This window comes from Artemia sp. Qi Xiang Cuo, chromosome 1, assembly GCF_049724085.1.
Source record: "Artemia sp. Qi Xiang Cuo chromosome 1, ASM4972408v1, whole genome shotgun sequence".
NCBI lineage: Eukaryota > Metazoa > Arthropoda > Branchiopoda > Anostraca > Artemiidae > Artemia > Artemia sp. Qi Xiang Cuo.
This window is the reverse complement of record NC_142794.1, coordinates 41,215,472-41,241,822: the sequence shown is the minus strand read 5'-3', so window position 1 is coordinate 41,241,822 and position 26,351 is coordinate 41,215,472. Positions and strand designations below refer to the sequence as shown.

At 35.6% G+C, this 26,351-nt stretch overlaps 1 protein-coding gene across 1 annotated transcript in view; it reads right to left on the bottom strand.

Moving 5' to 3' along the window:
* Nucleotides 1-1,367: 1,367 nt before the first annotated feature.
* LOC148956317 (nucleolar protein 11) overlaps nucleotides 1,368-26,351 on the bottom strand; it is a 64,942-nt gene continuing 39,958 nt past the window's right edge. Inside the window, exons 6-9 of the mRNA XM_089094917.1 lie at nucleotides 23,550-23,918; nucleotides 21,230-21,380; nucleotides 15,835-16,264; nucleotides 1,368-1,653 (exon numbers count right to left, since the gene is read on the bottom strand). Of these exons, the coding sequence (XP_088951043.1) occupies nucleotides 1,531-1,653; nucleotides 15,835-16,264; nucleotides 21,230-21,380; nucleotides 23,550-23,918 (1,073 nt within the window). The 3' untranslated portion in view covers nucleotides 1,368-1,530. The remainder of the gene's footprint in view (nucleotides 1,654-15,834; nucleotides 16,265-21,229; nucleotides 21,381-23,549; nucleotides 23,919-26,351) is intronic.

Genomic DNA, 26,351 nt, shown 5'->3' with positions numbered 1-26,351 from the left:
CACGTTGTTGTTACATCTCCTTTTTATTATCCTAAAAAATAAGGAAACGTATTTCTGATTCTTTATTCCTTATTTTCAGCTTATTTAACCCAAAGCCTACTCTAGGAAATCATGCGCGTTATTATAAATTGTAATGTTTCCTAAAGTTTCCAATTTACTCCTAGCTCTTTAATCGCGTTTCAGACTGAGGAGGAAGAAGATTCGTGATAAATAACTCTGATAATTCATAGGTTTCAGATGAGCCTTATCGCAAGCCCTGGCAGGCCTCAAACATTCAAACAAAAATTACCGAAAAATTTGAAAGACAAAAGATTTAAGAGATGTGGTAACAAATGCTTAAGATTTTTAAAGATTCTTCGTAGGAATCTTTATCTAATGATCTTTTTTGCTTTTTTTGAGAAACAACAAAAGGTCAAAAAATTAACTTCCCTCGAGAAGAAAGACTAATGATAGCGAAAAAACGCCTGATAACTCAACTAAAGCCATAGTTTTCGGACGAGCTTAAAATCTAATTTTTATCATCAGAAAGCAATGCATTAATCGTTTCGTCCTGAAAAACCCTGACCTAATATTGCTTATTGAAACTATCTTCGCCCGCCACAGATCATTATTCTTCAACATAACTCTTATTTTTTAAGGAGTTACCTTAAACCTGTTCGAGACCTAACTTTTATACTTAAGGGGTTTTTCCACTGTTCCAACACACACTGTTAGTTAACATTGTTAAGAGAATATTTTTGACAAATCGAATACTTGTTAGAGAAAATTGGAAGCGAAATATTTCTGTTAGCTAACAATTCTGTTTCCGCTGTCCAAACAAATACCTGTTAGCTAATATTCTTAGCAAATAATTGGACGGCAAAAAAAAACCTTTTAGTTGTTTCCTTTTGCCTGGTTGCTGCTGTTTAAATATAGGCAAAATAGTGGCACCTGTGGTTGAGAGTGAAAGCCTACTTTATATTTTCTGTTTCGCCGGTCCGTTCCAAGCAAGCAGCAGTATACTGGAACATATTTGAGTTTTTTGTTCTTCATTTACTTTTCCCTAAGCTTTGTTGCTCTTTCCTCTTTTTTCACTGTTCGTTTCATGAAGTACATTCTAAATAGTAGGCTGTAAACTGAAAATAGATTATCTAAAAGTGAAAGAATAAGAAAAAATTGTTGGAGTAAGAAGTGCCACTAGAAAAAATAATCCTTCCGGAGGGAGTAAGGGAGACTGACAGCTATACTAATAGACTTGTTATTTTTATCGACTGAAGTCGATTTTTTAGCAAAACTACAGTAAAACACAGGGTCTTCACACCACGATTTTTTTTATGACTGGCCGAAAATGTTGACCCTCCCCCTCCTCCTTATGGTAACGCAAAACAAATTCTAAAAGGAAAAAAAATCGATGTTCTTGCTTTTAAAGTTTTATAACATATTTCGCTGATTCCAGTGATAGGGAACCAAGACTGGAAAATAGTTTGGCTTTTGAAGTCTTTTCTCATATTTCCCTAAAGAACTTAACTCAATTTTTGATTGTTCTTACATTCAATATAATTGAACTACTTCAAGAGTGTAGAAGTGATTGCGTGGTTGTTCCTGTTTTGGTCGAACTGTCTTCAGTGTTTCTAATATTGTTTCTGCTTTTCTCAAACTTTCAAGGGTACAAACCTGAAAAGAAAAAACAAGAATAAATTCTCCAGTCATTTATTTTGAAAAAGTTTTGACTCCTCGGGGTTTTATTGTCTTCTAGTTCAAGAGAATAATTTTTTTTTTAAGCCCGCCGCAAATAATGGCGATAGGGGTATAGTCATTTTTTTTCAAATGAGGAGAAAGGCAACATGAAGATCCTTATAACTCCCTTAGGAGCAACTAACATCTCCCCAATTGGTACTCTAAATAAGCCTTTCTATACTTTAAAGAGTGTATAAATAAGCTGTTTTATTTACACTCATAGCTGATTTTGGAAAACATGAATGTAAGGGGCGGTGGACAAGTTTTCTGTTTCCTCTAGGGCAATATCATTTAATGAACTGATTAAGAGCTAAGTTATAACATTAACGACACTCGCCCTAGCTCTAAAATGATTATTAATAAGTAGGAGAAATAAGTAAAAAATTACTCGTGCCCTATTAGATACTTTGTCAAAAGTTTTCTTGCCATCAATGATTGTTAAAAGACAATTCTCTTACGCCATTCTAAAATTGTTGCAAATCGAGATATGTACTATAGAAAGTCTCTTTCAAATAGTTCGTGGTAACGAACTGTAAGTAAGGAACGACCCGGCTCAATAGTAACCGAAACTCTAAAAAACGGGATTTTGATACCAATAGATACATCAAAAGAATCAGATTTTAATACTGATTTCAAATATATATGTTTCATCAAGTTTAGTCCTACTCATCAAAAGTTACGCGCCTGAGAAAATTAGGCTGATTTTCGAAAAAAGAGGGGAAAACCCCCTAAAAGCTATAGAACCTTAATGAAAATCACGCCGTCAGATTCAGCGTATCAGAGAACCCTACTGTAGAGGTTCCAGTCTCCTATCTGCAAAAAATGTGGAATTTGTATTTTTTGCCGAAAGAAAGATCACGGATGCGTGTTTATTTGTTTTTTGTTTGTTTGTTTGTTTGTTTTTTCCCAGGGGTGATCGTATCGACCCAGTGGTCTTAGAATATCGTGGGAGGGCTCATTCGAACGGAAATTTAAAATTCTAGTGACCAAAAAAATGGAGGGCAACTAGGCCCCCTCCCACGCTCATTTTTTTCTCTAAGTCACCCGATCAAAATTTTGAGATAGCCATTTTGTTCAGCGTGGTCGAAAATATGATAAATATATCTTTGAGGATGACTTTATTCCCCAAAGTCACCAGTGGGAGGGCTGAAAGTTATGAACTTTACCCAATGTTTACATATAGCCTAGTATTGGTTTTTGGGAAGTATGCAGACGTTTTCAAGGGGGATTTTTTTCTGGTAGTGGGGGGGGGGCTCGGGAGTTATGTGGTAGGATCTTTCCATGGAGGAATTTTTTATGGGGAAAGGGACTTTACTATGAAGGGGGCGCCGGATTTCCCAGCATCATAGGCAGCGCGCTAGCGCTGCCTAAGTAAAGAACGATGTGGGCACAATGGTTTTTTGGTTCTCCATACCCGGGCACTTCGTATCGAAGGAGTGGTCGTAGAAACTTCGAAAAGGGCTCATTCGATAGGAAACTGGAGTGGCTAGTGCCCATTTTAATAGTCGAAAGTGATTGGAGGGCAACTAGCCCCCCCCCCCACGCCCATCATTCCCCCAAACACATCCAATAAAAATTTGTGTATAACAAATTTGTTCAGTCTAGTTGGTTTCCTGATAGAAAATGTTTTTGACGATGGACACTACACTTACAACGCCCAGGGTAAAGGGTTTAAATTCTGCCCGGGGTGCATGTAAGGTTTTTATAGAAGGCATTGTAGTAGAAAGTTTAAAACAGACTCATTCGAATGGAAATTCGAAGGGCTAGTGGCCTTTTCAATAGGCGAAAGTTATTGGGGGGCAACTAGCCCCCCCCCCACGCCCATCATTCCCCAAATACATCCAATCACAATTTTGAGATAGCCATTTTTTTCAGCGTAGTTGATTTCCAGATAGAATATATGTTCTTGAGGAGGACACGCCCCCAAAACTCTCAGGGCAAGGGTTTTAAGTTATGACCTGGGAGTTTACAAGGTTTTTGCAGAAGGCGTTGGCGTAGAAACTTCAAAACAGGCACATTCGATTGGAAATTCAAAGGGATAGTGCCCTTTTTAATAGTCGAAAGTGATTGGAGGGCAACTAGCCCCCCCCCCACGCCATCATTCCCCCAAACACACCCACTCAAAATTTTGAGATCCCCATGTTGTTCAGCGTAGTTGATTTCTAAATAGTAAATGTATTTTTGAGGAGGATAATCTCCCACAATCCTTACGGCAAGGGTTTTAACTTCTGCCCCGGGGGCATGTAAGGTTTTTATAGAAGGCGTTGGCGTAGAAGCTTCAAAACAGGCTCATTCGATTGGAAATTCAATGAGATAGTACACTTTTGAATAGTCGAAAGTGATTTGAGGGAAGCTATCCTCTGCCCCCGTCCTTCCCCCCCGCCCATCCAATCAAAACTGTAAGAGAGTCTTTTTGTTCAGAGTAGTTGATTTCCAGATAGAAAATATTTTTCTAAGGAGGACACCCTTCATAACCATTAGGGAAAGGGTTTTAAGTTATGCCCTGGGTGCATATAAGGTTTTTATAGAAGGCGCTGTCGTAGAAAGTTCAAAACAGGCTCATTCGATTGGAAATTCAAAGGGCTAGTACCCTTTTTAATAGTCGAAAGTGATTGGAGGGCAACTAGCCCCCCCCCCACGCCCATCATTCCCCAAATACATCCAATCACAATTTTGAGATAGCCATTTTGTTCAGCGTAGTTGATTTCCAGATAGAAAATATGTTTTTGAGGAGGACACTCCCCCACAACCCTTAGGGCAAGGGTTTTAAGTTATGCCCTGGGGGCATATAAGGTTTTTATAGAAGGCGTTGCCGTAGAAGCTTCAAAACAGGCTCATTCGGTTGGAAATTCAAAGGGCTAGTACCATTTTTAATAGTCAAAAGTGATTGAAAGGCAACTAGCCCCCCCACGCACATCATTCCCCCCCCCACATCCCATAAAAATTTTGAGATACCTATTTTGTTCAGCGTAGTTGTTTTCCAGATAGAAAATATTTTTTTGATGAGGACACACCCCCACAACCATCAGGGCACGTGTTTTCAGTTGTGTCCTGGGGGCATATAAGGTTTTTATAGAAGGCGTTGTCGTAGAAACTTCAAAACAGGCTAATTCGATTAGAAATTCAAAGGGCTCGTGCCCTTTTTAATTGTCAAAAGTGATTGGAGGGCAACTAGCCCCCCCCCCCCACGCCCATCATTCCCCCAAACACATCCAATCAAAATTTTGAGATATCCATTTTGTTCAGCATAGTTGATTTCCAGATAGAAAATATATTTTTGAGAAGGACACTCCCCCCCCAACCCTCAGGGCAAGGGGTTTAAGATATGGCCTGGGGGCATATAAGGTTTTTTTAGAAGGTATTGTTATAGAAACTTCAAAACAGGCTCATTTGATAGGAAATTCAAAGGGCTAGTACCCTTTTTAATAGTCGAAAGTGATTGGATAGCAACTAACGCCCCTCTCACGCCCACCATTTTCCCAAACACATCCAATCAAAATTTTGAGATATCCATGTTGTTCAACGTAATTGAAAGTTCTGGAAATTAGGTCTTTTAGGATGATAACCCCCTCAGAGCCCTCAGTGCAAGAGTTGTAAGTTATGCCCTGGGGGCATTAAAGTTTATATCGAAAGTTGTTATAGAAATTTCAAAAAGGGCTCATTCGATTGGAAATTGAAATTGCCCTTTTTAGTAGTCGAAAATGAGAGGAGAGTAATTAACCCCCCTCTTACGCCCACCATTTCCCCAAAAACATTCAATCAAAGTTTAGAGATAGCCATTTTGTTCAACATAGTTGAAAATTCTGGAAATTATGTATTTAAGGATGACAAACCCCCGAGAGCCCCAAGGGCAAAGGTTGTAGTTTATGCCCTGGGGGCATATAAGATTTTATAGATAGAGTTGTCGTAAAACTTCAAAAGGGGCTCATTCAATTCGAAATTGAGAGGGCTAGTGCCCTTTGTAATAGTCAAAAGTGATTGGAGCGTAACTAACCTCCCTCTAACGCCCAGCATTCCTCCAAATACATCCAATCAAAATTTTCAGATAGTCATTTTGTTCAACGTAGTAGAAAGTTCTGGAAATTAGGTCTTTGAGAATGACCTTAGGGTAAGGGTTGTAACTTATGCCCTGGGGGCATATAAGGTGTTTACAGAAAGCGTTGTCGTTTCCAAAAGTGCTCATTCGATTGGAAATCGAAAGGCCTAGTGCCCTTTTTAATAGTCGAAAGTGATTGGAAGGCTTGAAATTTGTATACTAAAGATTGATGTGGGTATAATTTATGATTTTTTGTTGTTGTTGCTGTTGTTTAGACCAGGGCACTTCCTATCGAAGGATATGTCGTAGGAACTTCGAAAAAGGCTCATTCGATTGAAAATAGAAAGGGCTGATGCACTTTTTAATAGTCGAAAGTGATTGGAGGGCAACTAGTCCTCCTTCCACTCCCACCCTCCCATTTGCCCATTATGTTTAAAAACTAAATGTTGCCTTAAGATTAAATCAAAATGCACTGTGATAATTTTAATTCTCAAAAAGGCACCTCTGCAGTATCCCAAGAACGACTGAGGGCGTAAAGTTCAATCTTTTGGGGCTGATTCTGATCTTACAATTTAACCACATCAAAATGGTGTAAGAGTATCCAAGCTGCCAAAGTGAGTACGCAGATTTTTTTGTCAATGGTATCAATTTTTCCATTTCAGATCAACTAGAGGAGGTATGAAACTAACTTAAACAGTACTATCTGTGTCCAGATTTTTAAAAGGGTGTATGTTGTTAAAAATTGCTGAAAATTTTTCTCCAGCATACAAATAGCAGGCCAAACTATAAAGTCTTAAAAAACGAATAGATTTAAAGTATTATTTTCTTTTTCCCCTGAAAAGTCCATGTCAATAAAAAACGAACAGAAATTAACTAAAAAAAACTTTTTCCACAAAATAAGTTTTTCAAAGAAAAGTAAAGAACTCCATTAAACAAAAAAAAAGCAAAAATAAAATAAAATAATCTACCAAACGTAAAACTACCACAAATCAGCATCGATAAATAAATAAAACCCAAAACGAATAAAAATTACAATAAATCACCGAGTCAAACTCAAAACGAGCAGAAACTAACATAAGTTCAGCTCAAAGCCCCTATACCTTCCCAAGGCCAGAACAAAATTTGTACTTTACTGAAAAAATATAAATGTTTTTACTTTTATAGCTTTAATAAATCAAATAATATTAATATTTTGATTACTAAATATCAGCATATGTATATTAAACTGACAATGCACATTCATTTGTGTTGTTTCAGTAAAGCACGAATTTTGTTCCGGTCTTGGGAAGGCATATGGGTTTTAAACAAAACTTATTTTAATTTTTTCTCGTTTTGAGCTTTATTCTTTTATTTGTTGTAATTTCTTCTCGTTTTGGGTTTCATTTATTTATTGATCCTTATTTGTGGTAGTTTCACGCTTGTTAGATTATTTGATTTTATGACACGGAAGTCCTATTTTTGGTACCATATGGCACCTTACGATAGCATTAACAACATGATTTTATACTAAGCACATAGATGTAAACATTAGCTGTCAGATGAGCTCTTAAACTGGTCTTTACGATGTTCTAGCGCTAGTGCCCAAGAAATAAAAATAAGAAAAAAAAAGTTTTTTACAGTCAAGTTTTACTGTTGTGACAAAAATAAATAACAGTTATTATACCTCAATCAAATTCAAATAAATTTTTTCTTCATTAGGCAAAGTTTCAAAAAACGTGTTTTGTTAGTTTTCAGTTACAAAGGGGACATAGAGAAGGAGTATTCTAGAAGGGAGATCGTGAACCTCTGGTTAAGAGTTAAGTACCATGGAGATTCTAACAAGACAGTTTATGGTTCGTATACACATTGCGGAAATCCATGGGGAGATCGGTCCGTTTCTGTTCGAACTATGGCTAAAATAACGCTGCGTTTTAAGGCAAAGATTTCAAATTATTACAACAGCATGACCTATGTTCTTACCCTCTTCTGAAAGCTGTTAAGCAATAAAGACCCAAATGACACCGTTTTTCTTAGTTTTCTTATAGCCTGGGTGCGTAGGATCATACAAGCTGGGGTAGCCTTGAACCAAAGTTATAAGATCGTGTAGTTTTTGATAATCCATACTCACGGTTTTGTTCATTTAAAAACCTTGCCAAGATTCCGTCCTGATTTGAACCAAAACATTGCGGAAAGCTAGATTTTTTCTAGCACGAAAACGGATGGAATTTCCGCACGGATTGCTAAATCCACATGAATTTCTGCAATGTGTAAACGAACCATTAGTAGTCACAAAACGCATGCTTAAACTTTCGGTTACTATAGGCAGCGGTTCGCTCTAGATCGGACCTATTGCTGCAACCAAGATGGGTACAAGATGCTGCAACTAATAATGGGAACAAGATACATGCTTTCGGAAACCTGGATGTTGGTTTTAATTTACGATGCTTGTTAACGAACCACCTCAGTCCTCACATAGCTGAAGTCCCCCAAGTATCTTTGCTCATCTGAAATGGTTTGGGTTTATGTTGTCTGCTCAAGTATTTATTTTCTCTGTTTATGCTATTATACTTTAGAATTTTTTGGCATGTTGGAAAATTAATTATTATAGAGGAATACTTGCTCCATTAAGTATAGCGAAGATTAGTCGTGATTACAAAAGAGGATTTTTCAGTATGTCTTTAGCTGAAAGACTACCTAATATGGTAGCTCTGCAACACATCAAAGACTACATGATGTACTGCAGAGCAGCGCTACTGCTTTTGCAGCTGTTTTTTTTCTCGCAATCAGCGGTCTGAAGCGCAGAAGTGTTAAGAGATGCAAACAAAAAATCCTTCCTCGAAACAGGAAAAATCGTAAAACAGGGCTTGAAAAGTTCAAGTAAAATTTGTAAAATTTCCAGCAGTTTTTCAAAAACAAATTTTTTTTTCCTCGTGCTGCTTAAAGTGCCAAACCAAAGCTATCCTAGGAGGGAAAGTAATGTTTCTCAGGATGTCAAGGAAATCCATGCATGATGACAACTTTGGAAATTAATTCCAAAAGTAGTCTTTGTACTATTCCTGCAATGCATTAAATTATCTCTCAGCAAACCGGAAAACAAAACTCCATATCTCTTCCAGATTTCTTGAAAATAATTCTAGTAAAGTCAATGTCGAATGCCAAATTCCTATTTTTTGGTTATTAACTGAAAATGTTGAATTGATATCCTTTTGTATTTTAATCGAGTAATGCTATGAAAAGTACAAAAGATGACAAGAACTTCCTTATATAAGCTACAAAACTGCTTCGTTGACTTAGAACTATTTTCTAAAGTTGTCATGACGCATCGATTTCCTTGACATCCCAGAGGTAACTATTTTCGCTGAACAAGATAAAAAAAAAATCTTCAGTGCAGATAGAAATATCTTGATCTTCTAAAATTGAAGCTTGATTTTTCAGAAATAAAATTCTACTTTGAAGTTTTAATTCTGCGGATTCCCAACATTTTTTCCAAGTCAGATACCCTAGTTTCGAAGCTTAATTTTTATAAATCAAATAACTTTGAATACGGATAGAACTTCAAATTGTTTTTTAGAAAACCTGAGCAAAATTTCTGTATCTCTCATGAATTTTGGAGGCTTTAGGGAAAGTTTGATCAGTTTAAAAATGTATGCAGATGGCTGTCAAATGATACAATTCTTTTACGATTCGTAACCAAATCTGATACTAAATAAAGTAGAATATAGGTCTTGCCATGGATTACAACTTGATTCCGGAAATGACACCATAAATCCTTATTCCGAAACAGAAGTTCCAGTTTTGTTATAAAACTTTCAATTAGGATGTTCATTATATTTTACACGTTTAATGCCATGAAAAGTAAGTAAGAAGCCATTCAATTCTGAAAATAGACCGTACAATCAGAGGCAATGCTATAGCGTTGCCTATAGTAAAGGCCATACGGCTCCAATGTTTTATTATTATTATTTTTTTTTTCCCAGAGGCACTTCATATGGAAGGGGTTGTCGTAGAAACTTCAAAGGGGGATCATTCGATTGGAAATCGAGAGTTCTAGTGCTCTTTTTAATAGTCGAAAATGATTGGAGGGCAACTAGCCCCCCCCCCCACCCCCCACAATCCCCCCAACACCACCAATCCAAGATTTGAGATAGCCATTTTGTTCAGCGTAGTTGATTTCCACATAGAAAATATATTTTTTAGGAGGATACCCCCCCCCACAACTCTCAGGGCAAGGGTTTTAAGTTATGCACTTGGGGCATATATGGTTTTTATAGAAGGCGTTGTCGTATAAACTTCCAAACAGGCTCGTTAAATTGGAAATTCAAGGGATAGTCCCATTTTTAATAGTATAAAGTGATTGGAGTGTCACTAGCCCCCCTCCCCCCCCCCATACCCATCATTTCCCCAAACACATCCAATCAAAATTTTGAGATAGCCGTTTTGTTCAGCGTAGTGGATTTCCAGGTAGAAAATATATTTTTGAGGAGGATACCCCCCCCCCACAACCCTCAGGACAAGGGTTTTAGGATATTTCCTGGGGGCATATAAGGTTTTTATATAAGGAGTTGTAATACAAACTTCAATACAGTCTCACTCAATTGTAAATTAAAGGGCTACTGCCCTTTTAATAGTGGAAAGGGATTGGAGTGTAACTAGCCCCCTCCCCCCCCATGCCCATCATTTCCCCAAACACATCCAATCAAAATTTTCAGATAGCCATTTTGTTCAGCGTTGTTGACTTCCAGAAAGAAAATATATTTTTGAGGTGGACACTCCCCCACAACCCTCAGGGCAAGGGTTTTAAGTTATGCCCTGGGGGCATATAAGGTTTTTATAGAAGGCGTTGTCGTAGAAACTTCAAAACAGGCTCATTCGATTGAAAATTAAAGGGCTATTGCCCTTTTTAATAGTCCAAAATGATTGGAAGGCAACTAGCCCCCCCCCACCTTCCACGCCCATCATTCCCCCAAACGCATCAAATCAAAATTTTGATATATACATTTTGTTCAGCGTAGTTGAATCCCTGATAGAAAATATATTTTTAAGGTAAATACTCCCCCCCCACCCTTAAGGCAAAGGTTTTAAGTTATGCCCTGGGGACATATAAGGTTCTTATAGACGACGTTGTCGTAGAAACTTCAAAACATGCTCATTCGACTGGAAATTAAAGGGCTAGTGACCTTTTTAATAGTCCAAAATGATTGGAGGGCAACTAGCCCCCCCCCACGCCCATCATTCCCCCAAAACACATCCAATCAAAATTTTCAGATAGCCATTTTGTTCAGCGTAGTTGATTTCCAGATAGAAAATATATTTTTTAGGAGGACACTCCCCCACAACCGTCAGGGCAAGGGTTTTAAGTTATGCCCTGGGGCAAAGAAGGTTTTTATAGAAGGTGTTGTCTTAGAAAATTCAAAACAGGCTAAATCGATTGGAAATTAAATGGCTAGTGCGCTTTTTAATAGTCGAAATTGCTTGTAGGGCAACTAGCCTCCCTCCACGCACATCATTTACCCAAACACATCCAATTAAAATTCTGTGATAGCCATTATGTTCGGCGTATATGATTTCAAGGTAGAAAATATGTTTTTGAGGAAGACACTCCCCCAGAACCATCAGGGCAAGGGTTTTAATATATGTCCTGGGGGCATTTAAGGTTTCTATATTAGGTGTTTTTGTAGAAAATTCAAAAAAGGTTCATTTGATTGGAAATTCAATGGGATAGTTCCCTTTTTAATAGTAAAAAGTGTTTGGAGGGCACCTAGCCCCCCCCCCATCCCTACGCCCATCATTCCCCTAAACACATCCAATCAAAATTTTGAGATAGTCATGTTTGTTCAGCGTAGTTGATTTCCAGATTGAAATATATTTTTGAGGAGGACACTCCCCCAAAACCCTCAGGACAAAGGTTTTAAGTTATGCCCTGGGGGCATTTAGGGTTTTTATAAAAGGCGTTGTCGTAGAAACTTCAAAACAGGCTCATTCGATTGGAAATTAAAGGGCTAGTGCCCTTTTTAATAGTCGAAAGTGTTTGGAGGGTTGCTAGCCCCCCCCCCCTACGCCCATCATTTCCCCAAACACATCCAATCAAACTTTTGAGATAGCCATTTTGTTCAGTGTAGCTGATTTCCAGATAGAAAATATGTTTTTTAGGAGGACACTCCCCCAGAACCCTCTGGTCAAGGGTTTTAAGTTATACCCTAGGGGCATGTAGGATTTTTATAGAGGGTTTTGCTGTAGAGACTTCAAAAAAGTTTCTTTCGATTAGAAGTTCAATCAGCTTCTGACCATGCTAATAGTCAAAATTTTCTTTAGGTAAAATAGCCCGCGTCCCTACGACTCGAAGTTCCCAATTCGCCGCCCCTAAAACTGTGGCCTTAGCACGTTTGTTCGTTGGATCGGATTTACAGATAGAAACTATGTTTTTGAGGAGGACACTCCCCCAAAACTATCAGCAAGAGATTTTTGTTATGCCCTGGGGGTATGGAAGGTATTTTTAGAGGGCGCCGTCATAGAAACTTCGAAATAGGCACATTCTGCTGAAATCTTAAAGGGCTGGTTCCCGTTTTAATAGTCCAAATTGACTTGAGGGTAATTAGCCCCCCCCCACCCTCCTCAGTCCCCCCAGCACCTCCCATCAAATTTTTAGGGATCCCTTTTGTTCAGCATTGTTGATTTCCCGATAGAAAATATGTATTTGAGGAGGACAATCCCCCACAACCCTCAGGGCAAGGGTTTTAAGTTATACCCTGGGGGCATATAAGGTTTTTATAGAAGGCGGTGTCGTGAAACTTAAAAAAAGGCTCATTCGATTGGAAATTCCGAGGGCTAGTGCCCTTTGTAATAATCGAAAGTGATTTGAGGGCAAATAACCCCCCTCTCAAGCCCACCTTTTCCTCAAACACATCCAATCAAAATTTTAAGACAGCCATTTTATTAAACGTAGTTTAAAGTTCTGGAAATTAGGTCTTTGAGGATTACAACTCCCCCAAAGCCCTCAGGGTAAGGGTTGTAATTTAAGGATTCTCCGAATCCTTCATATTATTTCTTATGGAAGGATGCTCGTATAAACTTTAGAGGGCTCATTTGATTGAAATTTAAAATCTCTCGTACATTTTTTAATAGTAAAAAGAGATTGAAGGACAAATAGCTCCTTTCCCTCATAAACCGCCGTCAATGCATCAGAACAAAGTTTTGAGATAGAAATTTCACTAAAGTAGTTCAAAGTTCTTAGATCAAAAACTCAGGTGTCGACACAGCCCACCAGGGCCCAGGGGTAGGCGTTGTAAGTTATGCCTTGGGGCATAACTTATTAAGGGGGGTTAATAACTTAGGGGAAGAGGTTTTACACGGATAGAACAAATAGATAAATTATTATAATTATCGAATTATAAGGTTAAAATACACACTCTGTGATAGATGCAAAATTGCTTTGGCACGAAAATTCTTATTAAAGTCAATTCCAAACAGCTGTGATCCCTTTGTATCAGCAGGTGAAATGGTCTAAACTCCCTTATTGGAGTTATTTTTTCAATACATTCATTATTTTCAATCGCTGTCCACAAGTTATGCAAGCTGTCTATTGTTCATATACAAGGTTTTTATCAAAGAGGTAATCGTATAGACTTTGATAAAAGCCTCATTCGATTTAAATTGAAAGTTCTAGATCCGTTTATAAAGTCAAGAAAAATCGGACAGTAAGCACCCCCCCCCCATGCCATAAAAACTAAAAAACTTTTTGCAATCAAAAACGAACAAAAATTAATTAAAAAAACTTTCCGAAAAATAAGTTTTTCAAAGAAAAGTAAAGGCCATTTTAAACTTAACCTCAGGAAATACAAATACCTGTTAAAATTCAAACTCAAAACGACCAGAAATTACTATTAAAGAATAAATGAAACCCAAAACGAACAGAAATTAAACAAAACATACAATATATATTAATGTAAATGAATAAATAAATCTTAAAACTTTACTGAAAACGAGTAAAGTTTTCATTGGCGCTTTACTGAAAACGAATTATATTAAAAATGTTTTCTTTTGTACTTAATATTGAAAATTAATGTTAAAATTACAGCAAAATTTTGAACTGGTGAGCTTTTAGCGGTTAATATAATTGTGCATCAAATATTCAGTTTAATTTATTATTTCTTTTAAAGATTGGTCAAGACAAATATAGTTTCACTACAAGCTAAATTTGGATACTATCCCCTTCTTTAACTGTAAAAACTTAAAGCCTTCTGCGTCATTGGTGCTTCACTGAAAACGAATTACTCGTATATTACAAATTTATTATTTTCCAGTTCTTACAGCATTGAAAATGAAAATAAAAATTACAGTGAAAAAAGAACTTGAACTAATTGATGTTTCAACAATTAATATTATTATATATCAAATATTCAATACGATTATGTTTATACTTTCCAAGACTGTTCAAGATTCATTCAGTTTTGCCATTTTTTTTTAACTGTGCAATTTTTTTGACTAATCGTGTAAGTTTGTTATGAAAACATTCTATGGCTTCTAGGCATTTCTATTTGAGCAGAAAACTGCACATCAAACTTTGTGGAACATGTATTTTCTTGCACGAAACACCAAAATATAATAAAATGTCAAGTTTCGGAGTGTTCCACCACTCGCAAGCAAGTGCCATCGGTATTTTTTGAAACCGCATGGTCAATTTAGGGGGTGGAGGGTAGGCTAATTCTCGTAGCAGCCCCATTTCATCGTGGTATGGTTCACATTTTCAACACCTGGCGTCCGGACTATCATATAATCTACCAAGCATACAACTACCCCAAATTAGTATTAATAAATAAATGAACCTCAAAACGAACAAAAATTAAAATAAAAATTAGAGTGAAACTCGAAACGAGCATAAATTAATGTGAGTAGGGTTCAAAACCCCCTGTGGTTTCTAAAAGCCAGAATATAATTTGTACTTTACTGAAAAAAAATTCAAATGAGTTTACTGAAAAAAAAATGTGCATTGCCAATTTAATATACATATGCTGATATTTATTCCCTAAAATCTTAATTAATTTTTGATTTCTTAAAGTTACAAAAGTGAAAATATTTCAAAGAATTGTTTTCAGTAAAGTGCCAATGACGCAGTAGGTTTTAGGCTTCTGCAGTGAGACGATACCCAAACTCTTGATTGTAGTTATTTTTATTCAATTCAAACTTGATTTGCATATTCAATTTAAGTTTCACTCGTTTTAAAATTTATTTATTCATTTACATTAATATATATTGTATGTTTTGTTCGCATTGATTGTTTATTTAATTTCTGTTCGTTTTAAGTTTCATTTATACTTTAATAGCAAAATTTTTCGTTTTAAGCTTGATTTTCATATTCAATATAACTGTTACTCGGTTTAACATATATTTTTTTTTTTATATTACTGACTGGTGTATGTTTTTTGCAGCGATTATTTATGTAATGTCTTTCCATTTTATGCTTCGCTTAGTAGTTGATTGTAGTTTCTTATCGTTTAAAGATGGCGCGTGCACAGGTATTTGTATCTCCCGAGGATAATTTTAGAATTGCATTTTCTTTTCTTTAAAAAACTTATTTTTGGGAAAGTTTTTTTTAATTAATAAGAAATAAAAGATTACACAATGAACCGTTTCATGGATGTCCATTAAACACAGTAAATACTGCACAGGTAAAAAAAAACAATCGAATGAAGAGTTTCACGATTACTTACGTGCGATTTACGAACGATTACGAACGTATTTCAGAAGTTCTCTAATTATACGTTGACTTTAAAAATAATAACAAACAATAACTGTAACGGAACTGCAAACATGATACGGGAGCATTCACAGTTATCATCCACGAGATATAGTTTCATTTATTGCAAGAGATATGCTACAACACTCTTCAGGGCCATGGCACCAGAGGTCTGTTTCTAAGCTGCATTAATCAGCAACACACTCTCATCTGTTAATACTTTTGCTTTCTTTCATTAGTATACTATGCTAATTTTTTCGCTCTTGTTAATAATTGTATTAAGTTAAAAAATGCAAGATAGACCTTTCAGGTTTGTCAATGGCGATAAAGAAGAAGTAGGAAAAAAAAACAACAGAGATTGGGACCTTACCTCAGCATCAACAAATTCATTGACTTCATTCAAGATTCTTTTCACTTTCTCATCTTGACAAATAGCCAACTGCGTAAAATGAGCATCAAGTAAAATACATAACCAGCTAGCAGCTGTTTCAGAATTCAAATTACTATCTCTATCTCCTTTCAATACAGAAAAGATAAACTCCATTATGTTTACAGTCTCCCGCAATTTGACTTTCCGCAAAGGTTTTATCAAAACTGTTTCTTGAAATGGCATAAGGAGTAATTTGTCTAATAAGTTTGAGGCAGCCAATTCCTCCTCGTGTGTGTCCAATTTTCCAGCAGCAAGATCCAACAGAGAGACTAGAAAGCGTTCAGGCATCTTGATGTGAATATCTACTAAGGATATTATCCCAGTTATATCCTCTTCTTCTATTAAATGAGGGACAATTTGCTCAAGCAACCTAAAATTGATAAATATTTCTTCATACAACTTTTGTGACTAGCTCCTCTTCAAATATTACTCAAACAAAAAAATTACAGATTTTTAAAAAATTACAAAAAAAATTACAGTTATCAAATTTCTATCCTGTAGTTTATTATGTTTAACAAGTGTCCTCTAGTATTTATTTGCATAATCTATAGCTTAATCACAGTTAAAGAAGTGTATTATGTTTAACAAGTGTATTATGTCTAACAAGTTTATTATATTTTACTCTGTTTTACTAGTTTAAGAAGGAATATTACTGAAACTAATAATATTATTACTATCGTCGTAGTTGTATTTTTGTTTTTAATAAACTAATCTAAAATATAAACTAACACGTTATTGCACAAAAAAGCAACCACAGACCCCTTTTGTATACGACTGTGCAAGCTACTCCTAACTATTCAGTACTTCGGTCTTTGCCTCTCACCTCAAACTAGGATGTCGTGCTTTTCGTTTAGCCCCAGCTCAATTTAAGAAAAAAAATTATTTTTAGAAGCCCATCATCCATAAAACATGATATAACCATCTTAACTTTTATTTCATTACATAACTAAATAGCAGTGGAGGCAAATGGGGAGTTTGGCCTGTGCCCCCTTTCTCCCTTCCCCGAGATTTGGGCAAAACATTTTTTGGAGATTTTTTTTATAATTGCAAAATGCTTCATTGGTATTTGCATTGAGAAGGTGAAGAAAAAACGACAAATTTTTCCCCTGCCCAGATATTTGAGAATAAATTTGCCCCCACCTCCTAAATTTTTGTGAATTGACGCCGCTGCTAGGTGCTTGGATCGAACCCCATTTTCGTACATTTTTTTTTTTATCGAAGCATTATGCAGTATGCCAAACATGCTTTTGCGATTTAGAAGTGTTGCTGATAGGGCTCAATCGTTGCCATGGTGCTTAGCGGTCTGCCGAAAACATTTCAAAGACTTTTAACGTGTCAATTAGTTTCCTATCATGACAAATCACGCCGTACTCAGTGAGATGGTACTTATAAATGGTCTTTAGAGTCGAACAAAAAACTAATCAGAGTCAAAACAGTAGCGCTAACCAGATAGTGTTGACTTAGTATATAGCGGTATTACTCCAATTTCATTTTTACCTGGCCTGTTCGTAAAGAACTGATGGTCGTAGAAATTTGAAAGGCAGCCATCCCCCCGTCCCACCGTTTCCATTTTTCAGGGTACCTCTCTAGCCCCCCATAGCATAGGATGAACATTAAGAGATTGCCATTTCACTCAGAATAGTCAAAAGGACAAAAATATGTATCTCCAGAAGGGGGTGGAGGCATGAACCATGCGGCCAGGGTGCAAGAGACTTCAGTTATGTAACTGACCCATTTTTCACACATACATAAGAGGCAGTGCTATAATGCTGCCTAAGCCATGTAACTTTCAAGTACCATTTTTTCCCAGCTACTTCGCATGAAGGGGTGGTTATTGAAACTTCAGGTGACTAAATTGATTGAAAATCAAAGTTTTAGTGCTCATTTTAAGGCTCGAAAGTGATTGGAGTGAAACCCGTAACCCTCCAGTACGTTTTTTGGCATGAGCATGCAAAAAAACTTTTATTTCTATTCATTTTGAAACTTACAGCCATTATGTCCTTGGGCCCATAGCAGCGTAATGTACAAAATATGTACAAAAATTGCTTCGGGACACGACATCCCCATTCCTCCAAAAGATGGCGCCCAAAAAAGGGCCGAAATTACTTTCCCAGACAACCCGAAAGCTATATCCTTAGACCATGGGGCTACAATACAGAAGGGCAAAGAAAATGCTGGTTCTTCTCAAAATGGGGCACAATAAACGTTCAGAAAAAAAGCAATTCGCAGCCAATTCACACGGAAAGGCCGGTCGTGCCTTTTTTAATGCCCAAAATTGACTGGAAGCCAACCAGCGCCCCTCCCCTCTCCTTTTCTGCTTCCCGAGCCCCTGAACTCCATGATAAGAGATTTAATTTCGACATAGCCATATTGTTCGAAACGTCAAAGGCTGTCATAAATATGCCTCCCGGTTCGACATCACCCCCCACGCTTTAAAACTTCGAACTTCGTATTAGACTGAGGTGGAAGGGGCTAATTGATTTTTCTCCCGGATCTATCCGAAGTGTTTGCACTACAAGCTCCTATAGAAATTACAATTTATGCGCAACTAAGTAGCGAGGTAATCAAAAGACGCGATGTGTTGCCGAGTTGCCCAAATCGCGTATTTGCAGTATCTCAAGAATGGCTTGTGAGATCAAGCGAAAATTAGAGGGAATTTTTTTTTGGAGGGGCAAATCTAGACCAGGAATTTTAACTTGAAGGAGCGAGGAAGAGGGAAGGGCTAGAGATATCTTTTTTCAAACCTGCCTAAATCTTTTTTGCCCTTTAAGCTCCTCTGGTGCTAAAATCTATTTAAGGTAAAGTACTGAAGTAAATTAAAAGACACTAGTGTACCGCGTTTAACAAGTAAAATATCCACAATATTTCAGGAAGAGCTTGAGATGTCGATTTGAAACTTAAAGAGGGGAGGGAGGGTCAAGTTTGGCGTGGAGAATCGGGCAGGGCGAAGGGGCAGGGGGAGCAGGGGGAAGGGCATGGAGAAGTAAAAAAAATACCATGCATACCCGGACCATCAAATAGCACATCTGCAGCATATCAGGAACGACTTGGGGCTTGGAGTAGAAGCTTAAGTATCTTATGTGTATTCACATTTAAGTATCAGTGTAAATTAAAAGACACCAGGTGTTGCAGGGTTATCAAAATAGCGCATGTGTGGTATCTAGGTAAGGGCTTGGAAGATCAGTCACAAACCTCAGAAAGGGTTTTTTGGTGGGGAAAGGGGCATGTAGACCATGGAATTTAACTAGAGGGAGGGTGAAAGAAGAGATAAACATATTTTTTGTGTCAAACCTGCTAAAAAGCTTTGGCACTTTAAGCCTCTGTTGAACTAAAATCTATTCACGATAAAGTAGCGACTTACATCAAAAGACATTGTGTATACCCAGGTTAACAACATAGATCTGCATTAGCTCACGAACGGCTTGGGAGATCAGGTGGGAACTTTAACAAATATAAATAATTTTTAATATGGGGGGAGGAGATAAATCTAAAAACACGACACGTACCTCCATCCCAGTCCCCAAAACCCCTCTTACTGGCAACTTTTAGCAGAAAAGCAGGTATAATGCAACTTGTTTGAACTGTAATCATGCAACAATTTTTAATCTGTTTTACTAGATCCACGAAGAGGACCTCCATCCCCAACCCCCTAAACATATCCTGCTCCTACCCCCATTGATTTTTTGGCATAAATATTACCATATTGAACCGTGTTTGGACCAGAATCATGCAGCCTAAACTTTTTCAATCGGTATGGTTGAGAAACCAAAGTAGGTCAGTTCAACCTACGACGCCCTACCCTCCAAGTCTTCTACGCCACCACCAGTGTTTTTAACAGAGAAATAGCCATGTTGCACCTCGTTTGAAATTGAATCATGCAAGAATTATCAACTTATACGATTAAAGGACCAGAGCAGGCCCCAGGCCTCTTTAACATCGTTAGCCTTTAAAAGAAAGATAGACGTGTTTTTTTTGTTTTTTTTTGTTTTTTTTTTCGTAGTTCAGCTTAAACGGTTTTCCAGAGACATACCATTGAACAAAAGAGATCAGATTCATCTTAAACGCACAGGGCAAGTGCTTGGGGCTAAGAAAGAGGCCTGCCTACCTTCCAAAGAAAAGTAACTGGATCCACTTGAAACTTGGTTGGTATATGAAGTTTGCACTCCCAAGGAATTTTTTCACCGCTGGCTCTTATAGTGAAGGTGCTAACAAGCTTCAATGTTTCAAAAGTCGGAAATCTCCGACTTAGAAATTGCTGAAATCATTTTCAATATTTGAAATGGATAGTTTTTCTGGTATTATTTTCGGTTTAGTTCCATTTCATTTAATAGTAGAGAAAACTGATACCCAAATAAAACTCTTTTTCATCTGTTTAGTTGAATCAATCTGTTTAGCTACAAGTGAAATACATATAAATTTAATGCCTTTTAGGGTTCGAGATGACACTCAAACTTTTACTTGTAATAGTTTCTGTTTGTTTTAGTATAAATTACTGTTTGGCTAAATTTCTTCTCCTTTTAGGCTTTAACATTACTCTATGTTTATTTTAAACACTTTATAAGAAGAAAAGACGTTAGCTCTGTCGCACCCTGTATATAAAAATAAGCATCATGGCAAACGCAAGTGATTAAGTATGCGTCAATAAACTCTGTATCTCCTGACCTCCAAAAAAAATTGTCCAACTGGGTAGGAAACCAACCTTTTAAGAATAGTTCTGCATATAAGACTATCTACTCCGCTCTCATGAATGCTATATAAAGAACTTTGGGGGGATTCGATATATAACCATCAGCTAACTTGTTCATTACTGAATGTCTCCTACTTTCTCTTTAATTACTATTGTAGCGGTCTGGCAATAACCTAAAAGGAATGACGAGATATACTAGTTTATTAAAATTTCAAAGCTTTCAATAAGCCCTTTTAATAACGATTTATGAGTTTTTTTACCTATTTCTAATTTAATACCAGTCCATCATTTCTACCTTGACTTTGCCTTCAATCAAAAATATTCCCAAAATGATGTCCAATGAAACTTCGCCTTTGAGATATTTAAGCTTTTGAAACGGTTGCGATTGCAATTTCTATTAGCCAGTTAGAAGTAATATTTTTACTCACAATTGGACACAGTAGGGTGAACAGACTCGTAGACAATATTCAATTTTTTTTGTTTTTTTTACGGGGGGGGGGGGGCAAAACAATGAAGAGACAAAAAAGGTACAAGTTTTATGAGCCTTTATAAGAAAATACGGAACACGTCGTAATAATCCAATATTTCGGCTCAACCCCTCCCCCCGTAAATACCGTGATAGAATTTAAAATGAACTCTTAAACTTACAGCTCGCTACTTGTTCCTGCTTTTTCCAAAGTGTGATATAGCTGTCGTATTTCCTTGTTATTAAAACCAATTTCATAGCTCTTAACACCATTTTCAATTGGATCTTCACCTGATCCCCAGGTAAGGGAAGAATAGGAATTGGCAAAGCTAACTGAAAAATAAAAACAGAATATTGTACACAAAAAAGCGATCTGAACAGCAAGCAACAGGCGAACAAGCAACAGAAAAATATAGTTTGAAGTTACAGGTGCCCATAGCAGCAATATTTAGGCGGAGGGAAGACATGAGACAATTTTTTTTCAAAGGCTAATTCAAAATTCAAACAAAGCGCGTTTATGGGCCCCAATTTACTTCGAAAGGGTTTTTTATTTCTTCACACCAGTTTTAATAAGCAATTTCCCACTCTGTGCACCTTAAGGTAAGGCTCTGACAAAGCTGGTCTTAGCATATTAGCCCAAAGACACTTGGCCAGGGGCCACAATAAGTATAGTGGGCATAAAATTAAAGAGCTCATACTAATTTACCATTTAAAAAAACCGAAGTAAGCCTACATGGGCAGTGCTTTCCGGGGGCCAATAGTACAATAAGGATGTGGCCCTACTCAAACGAGTGTTACAAACAAGTTCAAGCTGGAATTCCTACAAACAAGCACAAGCAGGACACAACTTTAGGACAAGTTTGACATTTGTTTAATTTTTCACAATTATCGCAATACGCCATTCATTCATGAAGCTCCAAATATCAAAACTAAGAGAAAAGAATACAGTCAAGAAAGGAAGATATATCCAAATAAAGTGAAACTTAGAATTATAAAAAAAAATTCTCCAGAATTTACTCATTAGAATACTCTTTAGAATTTAAGATATTCAAAATAATTATCTAATTTTACTTTTTAACTTGGTATTTCATAATTTCTTTTCCTCCTCTTGCAAACATTTGCCTTCGAGCTTTGCTTTTCCCTTTTTTTTATCGCTAATATTTCAAAAAGATCCGTATTCAGAAAATGTCCTATCTATTTTTGATGGAAAAACTTTTTTTTTCAATTTAATGGAATAGAAAAGTGAAGGTAAATGTTCAAGTACGCAGGGGGTTTCCTTGGCTTATGATTTCTGCGCATGTTCAGAATAATTCATCAATTTTTGAAGTTTCGATGGCCTTTATAATCTCAAATTCGTAAACCTTTCTAATTGAGATTTTATAAATGTACCTATTTATCTTAATCTTTAAAGCCTACATCAATACTGGTCAAAGAATGAATATCGCTTATTATTTCAAAACAAATTAAAATGAAAAGAGGTTTTAGAAAAGTTAACTTTTATCCTTTTTTTTTATTGTAAATAAAAAATAGATTTCCCAAGTTATATAATTTTTTACCTTGGCTGGGTATACATGTATATAGCCAGTGTGGCTATATACATGTATATATATATATATATATATATATATATATATATATATATATATATATATATATATATATATATATATATATATATATATATATATATATATATATATATATATATATATATATATATATATATATATATATATATATATATATATATATATATATATATATATATATATATATATATATATATATATATATATATATATATATATATATATATATTAAGTTTCTTTTTCTATCTTCTATCATCCTATCTGCATTTGTATGCGCAGAGGGTTTAAATTAATTATTATTATTATTATCATTACCTAAGTCTGCACATGGCAGTAGTAACAGCAGTATCCACTTTCACAAAATAAAATTTTAAATATCTACCAGATTTGCTGTGCATAGGTGTACACAGGTCCAATCCTCAGGGGGAGGTCAGTTTTTCTTTTTATTCTTTTATTTTAAAGTTTAGTGAGTGCTAAAAAGATCAGAATAACAAACAATTCAAAGAGTAGTGTTGACTACTCTAGGTAATCGAAAGGAAATAAGGAAAGGTAATAGGAGAAGTGATCGAAAACTTCGAAATTTAAACTCATGCTTGGCAGCACAGCCATAATCAAAATTTTCGCACATTTCATTGAATCTATGATACAAGTTATATATATATAACTTGTTAAAAAATATACAAGTGAAAATTTTGGATGATCCTTTATCTATTTCATTTTTTGTGAAAATTTTGGATGATCCTTTATCTATTTCATTTTTTAAGTCACGAAAAGTGTGACAGACCCTAGAACCATTTAATCAAGGTACCCCCACTTTTACCCCCACGGAATCTTAAAAAAGTAAAACAACAAGAATATATTTCTAAACAAATAAATTGATGTAAAAATGTCCTAAAAGACTTGTCTAACTCACCATCTCCACTCTTTTTAGCAAAAACAGCAGCTAATTTTGAAGCTTTCACTTCAAAGGGCAGAACAACAAGATTTCCTCCAACGGGAAGTAGTACTTGAGAGCTGTCCCTCAAACAATAAACAGAGGGCGTTTCTGGCACTGACTTTAACTTTCTTGAGGCATCAGCAATACCAAATTTGGTATCCCACATGACCACAAGACCTCCTTCATCAGAAATATCTGCCCCATACATAAGGACATGTCTTTTATCCAAGACAGCTATTGACACTGGAACTTTTGGACTGAATCTATTTAACTTATAGATGTCGACAACTTTTTTACCACTGATTCCAAGAAGTGCATTCTGAATCAAGAGCTTGCCATCTGCCCCTTAAACGAAAAGAAATAATAAAAGCAAAATTTGGCCCAAAACTGAGAATAAATTCTTATCCAGCTCAAGACCGTGTTTAGATAAGATATAACGGAACTATATACCAAGACTCAACCATGTATAATATAACGGTGTGACATAAGTCCCACAATCTTGTAATTTTATTGAAGATGATAGACATTTAAAAATAAAAAGGAGGGCTTTTATAGGATTTTTTTAAGTATGTGTTCATTGGCTTTTGTGAAACAGTCTAGAATAGGCTACATTCACAACACAGGACTGAAAAGTATCTCCAAAATTTTTTAAGTGCTAACCTGTCCAAACATTGAGTACTTGAATTCCACACAAAACGTGACGCCTATTTTGCAAAATTTTTTTCTTTAAAATCATCCAAGTCAAAATGTATAAGCTGTAGAAGGTAGTAATAATAAGCCAAGTTTACAAGGACCAGCCAGAACCCATATTTGAAAGGGCCCCGCCTTACCCTCAAAAATGAACAAAGAAAAGTAGAAATTTTGAAATTTAAAGCAATTTGTTTTTGACGGTGCGGGATATATTATGAATTATTCACATAATTAAGATATATTTATTTTAAGTTTGTATTGCTGGATATAGGAAACTGATACCCATAAAAGTTCACGTCAAATTTATCAAATTTAATCGGGATAGTCCTATACTAGAGAGATTTTGCACTACGTATGTGAACTACTTTACGTACGTAAACTACTATGCAGATATATTTTATTTAAAGATTTAATATATAGAGAGGGCCCCGCCAAAAAAAATCCCAACGGGTCCCGACGATCCGAGACTGTGTGGCAGGAAAAAAGAGAGGTTTGGAAGAAAAAAATAGAGAAAATTGCTTGAAATGCACAGTAATAAGAAAGTTCTCCAACATTTTATTTCTTTAAGGAAATTAATTAAAAAAAAACTTTTTCCACAAAATAAGTTTTTCAAAAAAAAGTAAAGAAGTCGATTAAACAAAAAATGAGCAAAAATAAAATCAAATAATCTACCAAACGTGAAACTACCACAAATTAGCATCAATAAATAAATGAACCCAAAACGAGAAGAAATTACAATAAATAAACAAGCCAAGATCTAAACGAGCACAAATTAAATTAAGTTGGGCGCAAAAACCCAATGCCTTCCCAAGGCCAGAACAAATTTGCACTTTACTAGAAAAAATATAAATGTTTTTACTTTTATAACTTTAATAAATCAAATAATATTAACATTTTGATTACTGAATATCAGTATATGTATATTAAACTGACAATGCACATTCATGTGAATTCAACCAAAATTGTAGACTGTTTTAGAGGTTGTTTTTTCAGAAACATTGATCGGAAAATCATCTTTAAGTAAAATATTTAAACCTTATATGCAACTTGCCTGATAAAAGTTTACAGTAAACTCTTTTATTACTTGTATAAAGGATGTCCAGAAAATAGAAAAACAACGGCTAAAATCAACTTCAAGGGGCTAATGCAACTTTTCTTAGCGATATTTCACTAAGCTCTGAAAACTGTGTCCTTGGACACAGAAAAAATAAAATGAATCTATTTAGAAAAGCTCTTGAAAAACATATCTGCAATGCCATGTAATCCCCCCCTAAAACAAATACACATAAAATACCAATAACACCATCATCCATACCAATAACACCATCATACCAATAACACCATCATAAAATACCAATGTAACCATCATCCCAAGCTTTTGGTTGCTATTCAAGGCTTTGGAATAGCAAATCTTTTATACAGAAGCTTTCATGCCTGTTATTTATTTATTTGTATTTTATTTTTAAATAATTTGTGTTTATTTTTTTTTATTCCGTCTACACTCCTATTTGTGGTACCAACTACTTTAATTTCCAAATCTAATAACTACAGTATTTATAGCACCTACACACAGAAAACAAACAAAATTGTAACTTCTTCAAATAAAAAATATAAAACAGCTTTAAATTTCAGCAGCCTCTACTTAAAAAAAAGATTTTTGTGGAATTTACGTCTTTTAAAGGCTAAAGTTCACAATGCAGCAAAACAAATATTAAACCTGTTTAAAAACTGGCATTAGCTGACGCTAGTAACCATATTTAATGTACATTTAACAATCGAAATTAGCTACTATCAGAATTATCTATTTAAACCTTAAAGATACTAGCCAATCCAAATTTTCTGTAGAATACTCGATTGTCAGCTATGCTCGAACTATAATACTTGAAACAAGTTAGTATAAATACAAATACCCCTGCTCAAAGTATAAATACTCGAAAATGAAATATAAAATATAAAGTACAACTTATACACTTTAAACTATATAAAGTTTTTAATACTTTATTTAAAAACTAAAAAGTTTTTATTAACTTTATATAAAATGTAAAGTTTGTTTTTCAAATGAAAGTAAACACTAACATTAAACTCAAA